General features: G+C 42.0%; 1 protein-coding gene across 1 annotated transcript in view; it reads left to right on the top strand.

Moving 5' to 3' along the window:
- Window positions 1-13,069, top strand: part of hcn4 (hyperpolarization activated cyclic nucleotide-gated potassium channel 4) — a gene marked incomplete at both ends in the record, with an annotated part of 29,015 nt that overhangs the window by 6,757 nt on the left and 9,189 nt on the right. Inside the window, 4 exons of the mRNA XM_079466017.1 lie at window positions 1,053-1,093; window positions 1,528-1,653; window positions 4,672-4,832; window positions 8,219-8,437. Of these exons, the coding sequence (XP_079322143.1) occupies window positions 1,053-1,093; window positions 1,528-1,653; window positions 4,672-4,832; window positions 8,219-8,437 (547 nt within the window). The remainder of the gene's footprint in view (window positions 1-1,052; window positions 1,094-1,527; window positions 1,654-4,671; window positions 4,833-8,218; window positions 8,438-13,069) is intronic.

Below are 13,069 nucleotides of genomic sequence, written 5' to 3'. Positions count from 1 at the left end.
GGACATTAAAGTAACATGCAGAAAAATAAATAAGGTCCATGAGTTTTGCCCAAATTCCTGTTCTGTTCTTTTAATTTACTACAATAGTAAGATATTTGTCCACATATAAATACTGTAGTATACTATAGTGTATACAGTCAAACTTGTAGGTACTTTAGTGTCTCTGAGCCTTACTTTAGTACATATTTAAGTATACTATAGTGTTTACTAAAGGTTATATATTTGCCACAAGTAATTTGTTTTTTCATCTGTTTCAAAGTAACCAGACTTTTATTTTGGCGCTACAGTGTGTTTGACAGCAGCTTCTCAAATAGTGAAATGTTTGTAAATAATCTTTTAGAGCAGCTCTGGAGATGAAACTCATGTGTTCATGTCCTCACACAGTGATATGCAGACAAATCCACGAGGGTCACGCGTGTTGTATGTAAACTGTGCGGAACAGGCAGATTACATATTTAAATAGACGGATCCGCTTCGGCGATTCCCTCCACTTCTTCACACATCAAACAAATCATAGGGCTCTAGATATATGATAGATATGTGTTTTTTTAGTATCGCAAAAACTCAAATAAATAGTGGTGCGCCATCAGTTAACCTCACATACCAACAAACACAACGACAAACACACTTCACAATACAAGCAGCTCCGACTGCAAAAAAACTAAAATCTCTGTGCAAAACTGTACTGCACGCATGCTACCCAGGGAAATGTATTATTGGCACAGACTGTTTTTTTTTCAAAGCACTCGTCATGTGTTTAAACAATTACACTCTCAATTGTTTTTCTTTTATTTCTCCTGTTTGAAAAACAACTGAGATCGAGGCTAGTTGATCCTTAAAGGAAACACAAAATCAAATCTCGTGTGCCGCATCTGAGCAATAACATCTTCCTCCGGCAAAGTGAGAAACACCAGAGACGCACGCGGGAGACTTCAGGATCCAATCTTGCTCTCTGGTGAATCTCTTGCCGTCCACGAGAAGCACTTGTGATATTAATGTGATGTCTGTGGGTGTTCTGCTGACAGCATATGTTTCATGACTCTCCCGTTCAGGCCGTCTGGGATGTTTGGCAGGAATCTGAGCAGCGTTAAGTGTTACACATATCGATTAATGAATAAGAAGATGAATGTTGAGGAGTGAAGTGCTGTCTTCTGAGGGAATGATGGGATGATGATCAGACGTGTCTGTCAGCCGGTGAACGGGGTCTCAGAGGTGCGCGGTGAGAAGTGAATCCACAGAAAGCAGCTGGTGTCTCATTCGTGTCGTCACGCAACAGCTTGTCACACGGCTCAGAAAAAAACCTCATCTGAATAAATCTGGAGATTCGTTTACTAAAAATCAACGATGTCAGCAGTGGCTCAAAGTGATGTCCCTTTTTGTACAATATGTGCTTTTAATGTCCCTTCAATGTATCATCAAAATATGAGATGTGGTACAACATAAATACATCTTAAGGCGAACATTTGACGACACCTTTCAGCGTGTTATGAAATCAGAGATGAAGGTTTTAATGTGTCTCTCTGTCAGCACACGGGGGGCAGTTTAAGACCCTCAGTAATGAAGTGGATGTGTTTAAGATCCCCCCTCTTGTCCTGCATTATGCTCTTGACCGCTCTCTTTGTGTTCACGGGATGACTGGAGCTCGTCTCAGCGGTCAGAGTTAAGAAGAACAACACTCACAGAAGGAATGAATCTGAAGACCATCTGTGTTTGTGTATTGAGGGGATGCGGGGTGTCCGTCTCTATTAATATTGACATGTGTGAGATTGTTGATGTGGATGTGTTTTGGATGGAAAGATCCATCATGTCTCTGATGTGCTTTAGACAAAATTCACTTGCATAATATCTTCTTTTGTGTTCTGCGGAAAGTCAAACAGGTTTGAAAGTAAATTATGACAGAATTTACTTTTTTTATTGAAAATCACAATTCTCTCTTTTTCTCTGCTCTCGCTTGATCGGTCTCTTTTCTCATCTTCTCCATCAATCAGAGTATTTGTGCGTGTGTGCATGTGTGTGTGTATTTGCATGCGTGTGCATGTTTGTGTGAGCATGTGTTTAAGCATGTGCGTGTGTGCATGTGTGTGTGTGTGTGTACCATAAAGGGACACATGAAAATTAAAATTTGATGTTCTATTAAGAGGCATCCCTTCTCCTTTTGTTGTGTTTAATAGCTTCAGGACAAATCAACAAGGGTTTAGTAGAATATAAACAAATGGTTCAGTGTATTGGTAACAACTACATTCTCTGAGTGTTTTTATGTCACGTCCATAACGCAAAATGTTGTGTGTGTGTGTTAATGAAAGAGTTGTTGAATAGCCCTAATGATATTTTTATGATCTCCTCCTCAGTAACAAGAACATTTATCTTCATTCTTTTGATTCACAATAATGACTTTAATATTAAGGCAATATTAGAGAGGATTTCCACAATACACCCCGAAGTACTCTTCTGTTACATTACACTACACACTCCATTTCAACACTTATTACAATCCAAGAGTGAAGAGAGAGACAGGTCTCTGCTGATGCTTGCATGTCGTTCAACCAACAATGAAATGTGAATGTTGTCTTCAGGATTTAGAATTCAAGAGAGTAAAATCCAAATACTTCCCGTGGGCTCACCACGTGCGGGAGGGACCATAGGGGGTCGGTGCGTAGTGGATCGGGCGGCAGTCGGAGGAGAGTGCCTCGACAGCCCGATCCCTGGACACGGAAGCTAGCTCTAGGGACGTGGAACGTCACCTCGCTGGCGGGGAAGGAGCCTGAGATGGTGCGTGAGGTTGAGAGGTTCCGACTAGAGATAGTCGGGATCACCTCTACGCATGGCTTGGGCTCTGGAACCACACTCCGCGAGAGAGGATGGACACTTCATCACTCTGGAGTTGCCCATGGGGAGAGGCGGCGGGCTGGTGTGGGTCTGCTTATAGCCCCCCAGCTCTCCCGCCATGTGTTGGAGTTTACCCCGGTGAACGAGAGGGTCGTTTCCCTGCCCCTACGGGTCGGGGTTAGGTCTCTCACTGTGCAGAGTACCCGACCTTCTTGGAGTCTCTGGGAGGGGTGCTGGAAAGTACTCCGACTGGGGACTCCGTCGTCCTACTGGGGGACTTCAACGCCCATGTCGGCAACGACAGTGACACCTGGAGGGGCGTGATTGGGAGGAACGGCCCCCCTGATTTGAACCCGAGCGGTGTTCAGTTATTGGACTTCTGTGCTAGTCACAGTTTGTTTGATCGGTGCAGCTTCTGCAGTAATGCGGTCGATGTACCGGTCCGTCGTGGTGAAGAAAGAGCTGAGCCGCAAGGCGAAGCTCTCAATTTACCGGTCAATCTACGTTCCTACTCTCACCTATGGTCATGAGCTTTGGGTCATGACCGAAAGGACAAGATCCCGGATACAGGCGGCTGAAATGAGCTTCCTCCGCAGGGTGGCTGGGCGATCCCTTAGAGGTGAGAAGCTCGGTCACCCGGGAGGAGCTCGGAGTAGAGCCACTGCTCCTCCACATCGAGAGGGGTCAGCTGAGGTGGCTTGGGCATCTGTTACGGATGCCTACCGGACGCCTTCCCCGGAAGGTATTCCAGGCCCGTCCGACCGGGAGGAGACCCCGGGGAAGACCTAGGACACGCTGGTGGGACTATGTCTCCCGGCTGGCCTGGGAACGCCTCGGTGTCCCCCTGGAAGAGCTGGAGGAAGTGTCTAGGGTGAGGGATGTCTGGGCATCTCTGCTTAGACTGCTGCCCCCGCGACCCGGCCCCGGATAAGCGGTAGAAAATGAATGAATGAATGAATAAAATCCAAATAATCCAAATAGCCACGAGTTATGATGATATGTGTGATGTGCGTTATGTTTTAACTCATGCTTTCAATGAAGAATATTTTCACACATAGAAAGCATCATGGAAATCATTCGGGTCCATGTATATTTTTGGATTATTAATCCTCTTCATACGTGAGTTTATTTGTTGCTGTGTAAAGGCAGATAGTGGAAATGAGAGTGACTTTTATAAACGCCTCCATGATTAATTCACGTGTTAATGTAATTTCATCTGATGTTGTGCTGTTTCACTGCTCACGGATCATTATTACTGAACCCATCTTCAGTTCATCATTACTGCGTCCCGCCAGAGGAAAGTGTTATTAAAGTTTACAAAACAGATCGTACAAACAGACTTTATTAATCCCATAAAGACATCACATACATTCATCATAAATCAGTTGTTTTAGATGAGAGAGACTGTGATTTATAGGTCTTACAACAGTCGTGGATCTCTGTCACATAAGCTGTTAAAAGCTGTTGTTAAGTGTTTTAATAAGCACACGTGTGCCATGACTTCACTCACCATAAGTAGCTTTACATTGTAAAAGCCATTAACACTCACCTGCTCACGCGAGAGTCCCAAGAGAACACTTAACCATCAGCATCATCAGTCGCCCATCACTCGGAGAAAGGAGTCGGATTATAGTTTTTAATCATTTAAATTGTCTGTAAGTGATTTAGAAAAGAGAATACTTGTACACACAGATTACTATTTAGCTTCAGATAAGTAAACTTGATAAATGAACATGAACTAATAATGATCAATACTTCCACAGTACACTCAATGTATTTTCAGTTGATTCACTGAATTAAAACGAAGGAGTGTGAGAGAGTGATTTCCTGTCCCTCTTGTTTCAGATTTTCACATGACCTATGATCTGGCCAGCGCAATGGTGCGAATCGTCAATCTGATTGGAATGATGCTGTTGTTGTGTCATTGGGACGGATGTCTTCAGTTTCTGGTGCCGATGCTGCAGGACTTCCCCGCTGACTGCTGGGTCTCCAAGAACAAGATGGTGGTGAGCGTTCGCACATCATCAGATCACCAGTGTCATTCTTACACGCGACCGCATGATCAGAATCAGAAGGAGCAAAACGAAAAACATAACAAAACGGAAAAAATAAATACGTGAGAGACAAAACACATTTGACTAAACGACAATAGGCGGTATATTGTATGTACAGATGTGACATGAGATAGTCAATATACAGCGTGTTCCAGAAGAAACAGGATTTTCACATCACAACTGCTTTTAAATATTCATTTAAGGTTCCATGTGTGGCAAGGAGAGCTTTTAGCAAGGGTCTCGCTAAGCTACCACAAGAGATTTATGAATAAATTGCTCGACTACACCACCCGGCGCATGCCGGGAAAACAGTAAGAAACACACAGGTTTGTTGTCGTAATGGAGTGAGCAAGAAACCAATAAAGAGAATTTAAATAAAAAAATATAATTTATTGCAAGGAACACACAAAAACATTTACTCCAGGTCCCAAAATAATTAACAAAATAGCAAACAAAAGTATTAGATGATAAGATCAGTCTGGGAAGATAACGCCAGCAGGGGCTGCTAGTTCTTCACACCTCACTCAGTACACACAACTCGTAAACCACGGCAACATTTCACATAAATCTAAGGAACCGTCACCCACGGCCAGCGTCTCCACACCAATACAAGATAACTTCAGATCACAACAATCTATAGAAATCAACTAACAAAAGAAACCAAAGAAAGATAAGAAAAAGAATCACTCATCCTGGGAGGTCCTAGGCGCATACGAATACCAACTAAACAAACGCAAACCATCAGTCGCCCTGTTAGTAGTACAAGTTTTCCCGCATCACCAAAAACCCACCTGTAACTGTTAGAAGCACAGCAACGCACAGCAGCCGAACATCAATCGGATACACCTATTCAGTTTCAACAAATACGATCATATCAGTTATGAATAAAAGGTGGCTATAACGAAAATGCAGCCAAACACCCACCACTCATTCACAACCGTGTTTCCTGCAAGAGGGGCAGTCCCAGTAAATGACGCATCCCAGGTACCACAACACAACAGTCTTTTAAACACTGACTAGTTCCCTGATTGGCTCACAGATCTACACGACACTGGCCAATAAGCCACCAGGGCCCTACGTCACACTGCTACACATGCAAAGGAAAAATAACTCAGAGATCACTGCAAAAATGACTTTCTGACTTGTTTTCCAGTACAAATGGCAAAACATTATTGAATCAAGATGCATTGAGCAAAATGACCTGTCTTGTTTTTAGACAAAATATATGAAATTTCCGTGAATTTGTGCTTAAAACAAGCAAAGAAATCTGCCAATGGGGTAAGAAAAATTATCTTGAATTGAGGTTTACATTTGTCTTTTTTTCTTACTACATTGGCAGATTTCTTTGCTTGTTTTAAGCACAAATTCACGGAAATTTCATATATTTTCTCTTAAAACAAGACACATCAAGAAAACACATCTTGATTCAATCATCTTTTGCCATTTGTACTGAAAAACAAGACAAAAATACTACGTCAGAAAGTCAGTTTTATTGCATTGATTTTCCAGCACAAAAAAAGATGCTGTGATAAGAAATTTCTGAACCCATACACACATGTTCTGATCATACTGACCCTAGACGTTGTATGAAGTATTCCATATCGGGATAATTTTATTTCGCTCTGTTATTGACAGTTTCCAGTGAACTTGGCTTCGAATTCTGTCCATTTTTAGTCAAGAGGATGTGCAGCCACTGAGTCCCCAGAGTCCAGAGCCAACGGTCTCATTCCTGATGTCTGTGAGATTTACTTTGCTTTAGGAGAGAGAGAGAGAGAGAGAGAGAGAGAAAGAGAAGAGAGAGAGAGAGAGAGAGAGAGAGAGAGAGAGAGAGAGAGAGAGAGAGGAGAGAGAGAGAGAGAGAGAGAGAGAGAGGGAGAGAGAGAGAGAGAGAGAAGAGAGAGAGAGAGAGAGAGAGAGAGAGAGAGAGAGAGAGAGAGAGAGAGAGAGAGAGAGAGAGAGAGGGAGAGAGAGGGAGAGAGACAGAGACAGAGAGAGAGAGAGACAGAGACAGAGACAGAGAGAGAGAGAGAGAGAGAGACAGAGAGAGAGAGAAGAGAGAGAGAGAGAGAGAGAGAGAGAGAGAGAGAGAGAGAGGGAGAGAGAGAGAGAGACAGAGAGAGAGAGAGAAGAGAGAGAGAGAAAGAGAGAGGTTGTGTGTGATTTATCAGCAGGTTTGTGGATGAGGCCTGCCGAGGGATAATTGATGATGTGTAACATAGAGCCTGAGATCAGATTCAGACATGATCAGACACACACTTTCTGTCCGATTATCACAGAACAGATGCTCAGATTCATCCTGTTTAGTTTGAGAAGATAAACAACTGATAAAATCATTTTCATCTTTGGGTGAATCATCACTTTAATGTATTACAGTCAAACAGGACACGTGTCTTTTCCCACCCCGCGCTGGTGCTTTACATGTAAACCTCAGTATCTCCAGCGATGGCCTGCCGTTATAAACGCTCTGATCGCTCTCTTTCCTCTTTTTGGGAAGCCGTAATCTCTCTCTCTCTTTCTCATGGCTGAGTCCCGGCAGAAATGTGTCCGAAAGCAATCTGGACGTCGCCTCAGACAGAGCCAATATTGATTCCTCACGGGCTTCCACACACATCCGCAGGACAAGGGCAATTTATTCCCTATTTTAGAGACAACGAATGTTCACATCTTTCTAAACAGCTGACCCACTTTTCACCGCTCGGATTTCTGTTTCATTTCCGGCTCCATTCGGTCGTATTTTCATTTCGTGCCGCTGTGTTTTCCAGCACCAGAGCTCACGCCACATTCATATTCATGAGGTCTTTACATGCGTTTCAACTTGCTTTTATACACGTACGGCTGAAAGAATTACATCTTGATGTATTTTAGCCTTTTAATGATATTCCATATATTCTGAAATACAATAAATGGTGAATTTAAATAAACTTATCCACTACATACACTGCATATAGGAATTTATAGTGTGCCTGATATTTGACCTGGGTTTTGACTTGCATAATCTTATATGTTTTGCTTATAGTCAATACGTTTTCTTGTACAGCTGCTTTGTAAAAAGAACTTGACTATATACCTGTATTTTTTAACAAATTATTGTTTTAAAGTCACCGAGTCTGAAGTGCTTCACAGAAGACAATGACTGTTGAACCATTTTATGATAATTTTCTCTTTTGCTTTTTTTGCATTCAAATCATTGCAAAAAAGCACAATGTGACCTTATTGTAAATCGTTACTAGAAATGAAATATACTGTATTTGACAGGTCACTCGTGTCTTTCCACACGATCGATGAAACTCGCAGGGAGTGACAGATGATGTCAAAATCATGATCTCTCTCTCTTTCAGAATGACACGTGGGGTCAGCAGTACTCGTACGCCCTCTTTAAAGCCATGAGTCACATGTTGTGTATCGGTTATGGGATGTATCCGCCCGTGGGCATGACGGACGTGTGGCTCACCATCCTCAGCATGATAGTGGGCGCGACGTGCTACGCCATGTTTGTGGGTCACGCCACGGCTCTGATCCAGTCTCTGGACTCCTCACGCAGACAGTATCAGGAGAAGGTGAGTGACAGATGCTAAATGTAATGAGGTCATGACACCAACGGCTCAGAGGTGCATTATGGGATTGTGATGTGTTCTGATCAAGGCTCGGGGGGTCATTGCTGTGCCTGCAGAGGTGTTTTGTGTCGTTTTCTAGGACACGGCTAAATATCTGTAAAATTGTGTTGGCAAATGATTTTTTCTTATGTTACATTTAAGTGTAATGTAATGTAGTTGATGCTCAAGAAGTGTGACATTACTCCGGTAAGCGACAGTCCCAGTACACCCTAGCAACCGCATGACAGCATCCTAACAACCACTCAGTGTCTTATCAACTGTATTGCAACCTCCTGGCAACCATTCACAACACTGTACCATTGTGGCAGTTACTTTTGTATACATGCACGTTTCCTTTACATGTAAGTTTGTAGTTTTGTAGTTTTTTGTTCAGTCCGGAATCATCAGATGTGTAAGTGGTCAGCGGGCAGCACACGTTGCCAGATCCACGGACCCTCAATTCCCCTCCATGGGCAGACCTCAGGCTCTCTCCTAAAGCCCACATCAGCACGGGCAACACGCCACACAACACACCATCTGCTCAGAGACAAAGTGAGTGTTAGAGATGGAGATCATGTATGGAGGGGTAAAAGAGAGAGAGAGAGCGAGGGATGCTGGATTGAGAGGTGCAGATGAGCCGTTATTTGAGACGTTCATGTGTTGTACTGATGTGATTCCATGATTTCCATGGCTTCATCTCAAACAGACATTTCACATTCAGGCTCAGTGGAGCAGACAGGGTTGTGTCTCACGCTCGAGGGCGTCTCAGCGAGACGTGTGTTTGACCCCTGTGACCTTTCAGGAAAACAGTTCAGAACGCTGCAGTATTTGTTCGGACATTCAATTTAAGTTAAACACGCATCCTCCGCTCCTCTTTAATACTCTCAGATGGCTTTCCAGACGTTCACCAGACTCGCTTTCTCTAATGAATGGTCTGTACGAACGCCGGCCTGATTCTTCAGGTATGAGGCTGTCAAGTGGGTTAAATAACCATTTGGTCTCCCGGCGGACGTGGCCTCTGAGCTCCGGGTCGAGCGGACATCCGTTAATGTGCCGGCCGTCCCATGGCAACCTGCTCCCATGGCAACGGATCTCACGATTCGGTGCGTGCCAGCCGTCGTGTAGAGGAGATGTTAACACCGTAAAATCAGATGAATGTAGAGGAGAGAGTTCGTTGTGGTTTATAATGTGAGCTTCTGGCGTTTCTCTGTCAGAGGACGGATAGAGAAGACAGACCTATAGAGGACTTCAACTGTGTGTGTGTTTGATAGATGCGCACAGACACACACACACCTGGCTGTGCAGTTATTCTTTCAGACAGTAGCCTGTAGGTTTCTCTACATCGATGTGAAAACCGCTGAAGTGAAGAGAACTAACCTGATGGAAACATCACATACACAAAAACAGCCATGTGACAACACACACGTCTGACTTATTATCTCCGTGGGGACGGTCCATAGGCATAATGATACTGTACAAACTGTATTTAGGTTTAGGTCCCTACCAAGATATAAAAACAAGGACACATACACACAAAAACACAGCCGCCGAAAAAATGAGGGACCATTTCAACATTATTTCCAATTTTTTCCATTATGTCTAGGAATATGTTTAGGTGAAATGATCATCACGGCTAACAATATTATTTCTATTTGCATTTATGTGCAGAAAATGAAAACTGGAGAAACAGATGAAAAGAACACAACAGTCATATTTCTAGATGTATTGAGGACAAGAGGTCACACTGTCAGTCTTTCACATTGCTGTTGATGACTTTATGACATGACCACAAATACAACTAGAAATGATGATTAAATGAACATTCGACACACACATATTTATATATATATATGATCTTAGAGAGAGAAGAGGAGGAGGATATTTGCAAAAGATGAAAAGACGCTGTTAAATTATCATGAGAATGACCAGCTGTAATCTGCCTTGAATGGATCTTCTATTGTACTGAAGACGCGTCTGTCAGCTCCGGCTAATATAAGCTTCATAGAGAGAGAAAGAGAGAGAGAGAAAGAGACAGAGAGACAAAAACGTACTTACTAGAAAATGATTCATTCTTATTCTCATAGACATTTCTGAAATGTATCAGCGTTGACTCAGTAATGATTGAATTATAATTATCTTAATTTTTCGCAATATTCAATGTTTATGATATTCTGTAATCCTCAGCTGAATTATGCACATTATCTAATCATTAATAAAACCGCCCAGCTCTGCTTTTACATGAGATAACTGATATAAAGAGGAAGTGGCTGTGTTGTGATCTTCATAACCTGAAGTCTTGTCGTCCGGGTTTGTTCATGTTATCCAGACTGAGAGTGGATGCACACAGACTAGCGGTCACAGGCGTGTTGTTGAGATGTGTCGGGGTAATGGGCTTCAGGAGGATTGATGTTATAGACCAATCTGACATGTTTTTTAATTGCTCATGTTAATGAGAATGAATTAGATCACCTCTCTTATTACACGGCTCATTAGAATGCTTGATTCTGATTGGCCAGTCGCCCACGGGTTGTTATTTTCAAATAACATCCGCTCGGATCTCATGACACCCTTTAACCCGGATGCTGCAAATCATTTTGAGCGGGGCAGTTTAATATGACACAAAGTTTATTTTAAATATGTATTTTAATAACATATATGACATTATATTTACAAATGATTAAACCAATTTGCCTGTTTCATGATGTTTGAACGTCGTTTCTTACCTTAAGATCGAAAGTAAACGGCTTTTCCTCATGGAAGGAATCAGCTAACAAAATATTTCAAATTCACATTTCATGTCCAGTTTTTTTCTCATGTGGCAAGTGGCCGTGTAATAAGTGGGATAATGTTCAAGCAGCCGCATGTTATCGCCAAATAATCCCCTTCAGTGAGACACAAGACCCTCCGCTTCATGTCGGGTCCTGATCACTTTGTCGGCGATTATCCCTTACATGTCATGAACCGTAAAACGCTCATAGATGTTTTGCCCTGAAATTTCATACATCATCATCCTAAATCAAAGACGCCTCACCTTCAAATGACACTGAAGCCATATAACAGAGAACAGTGATGAAATCAACACAAATGACATAGAAATAACTGTTCATCCTACCTAATCTACAGCCTAGTTGCCCTTTTGATATAAAGTACTGTTTACTGTATTTTAATTACATTGAAGCTGTATTTCATCTTTTTATATTGACGGTTTATGTAATTAGTATTTGTTTTGCACGAAATGTCCTCTTGTCATTGCAGCAGCTAGTGTGCAACTATTTCCGTTTGAGTTTCTCAGATTGAAACACATTATTTATATTAAATATGGTGATGTCACATGTGGTCCGGGCCGGATGAGAGTGTGAGGTTGAGTGACAGAAGAGAGTGTTTGTGTTGATGAATGAGTCTCGGTTGTGTGTACATCAGCCGCATGTTTAGACACGAAGTCTCAAATGTGCCAACAAGAAATGTGCTGCCATTCCTGCCCTTCTCATCACTCCACATCTTTCATTAACACTTGACAATCATTCACATCTCATGAGGATTGATCAATGAAAACTTTAAAATCTGAATCTAAACCTCGCCACACTTCTGCATCACAATCTTAATTTGTTAGAGTGAATTCTAACTTCCTGTAACAGCAGGAAGTAGACTGTGGTTCTTAGACTGGCGTGATTGACCATCAGTTTTTTACAGTTACCATAACAGATAGATTTACGGAAGACGTTTTTTGTCACAAGTGAGAATGTGAAGATGTGTTGTGCACTTGGTTATTTTTCAGTTTGTGAGTCACTAAGATTTTATTTAAGTGCATCGCTTTTGTGCTGTCTGACCTCTGAAGATGCATCTGTCTTGTGTTTTTACTGTAAATGTGGATTTAAATACTTTTGTACATAACATCAAATCCAGTTTGTAATGTTTTTGGTTTGAATTAAAGTAAATAATGGACGGATATTATGAGGGGAATGAATAAGAAGCCAGATCTTTGAAGAAAGAAGCATCAAGCGTGTGTGTTCATGTGCAGTGGACTCTATAGAGAGCAGTCACAGCCTGTCATGCAAATTCATCAATTCCCCTTCATCCCGTTCACACGGGAACCTGCTGTAACCATGGAGACCGCTGGAGGCTGCTGGCTTTATGAAGCTCGGCCTGTTTGTAAAGAAACAAATCATACCGGATCAAATCATATGTCTTTTTGATGCATTCAGCAGGATGAGAATTTATAAGCTGTAAAGCCAAAAATATTACATATACATAGTACATAGTAACATAGTAATACACTTATACAGTACAGTACATGAGAGATACCCGTGCACACAATTATAAAGATATCGGCCATCCTTCAGCAAAATGTAAAATTGTATTTGTAAAACAAACACGCTTGTTGACTGACATCACACAGACGTCGCAGGGACGCTGGATAAGCACTCTTTGGGCATTTTATTAGGCACATTTATTTAACTTTTATTTAACTTTCATTTCACATGAAAAACAAAGTTGTCATAAGAAACAATTTGGTGTGTTTCTGGTCTTCTCAAAGGGGAAATCTGCAGTATTTTTGCTCTTGAAAAAATGTTCAAGGGTCACGGTTAGCCCTGGATT

Source organism: Barbatula barbatula, assembly GCF_947034865.1.
Source record: "Barbatula barbatula genome assembly, chromosome: 10".
Lineage (NCBI taxonomy): Eukaryota > Metazoa > Chordata > Actinopteri > Cypriniformes > Nemacheilidae > Barbatula > Barbatula barbatula.
Note: the sequence above shows the minus strand (reverse complement) of the source record. Positions and strands in the feature narration are given on the sequence as shown.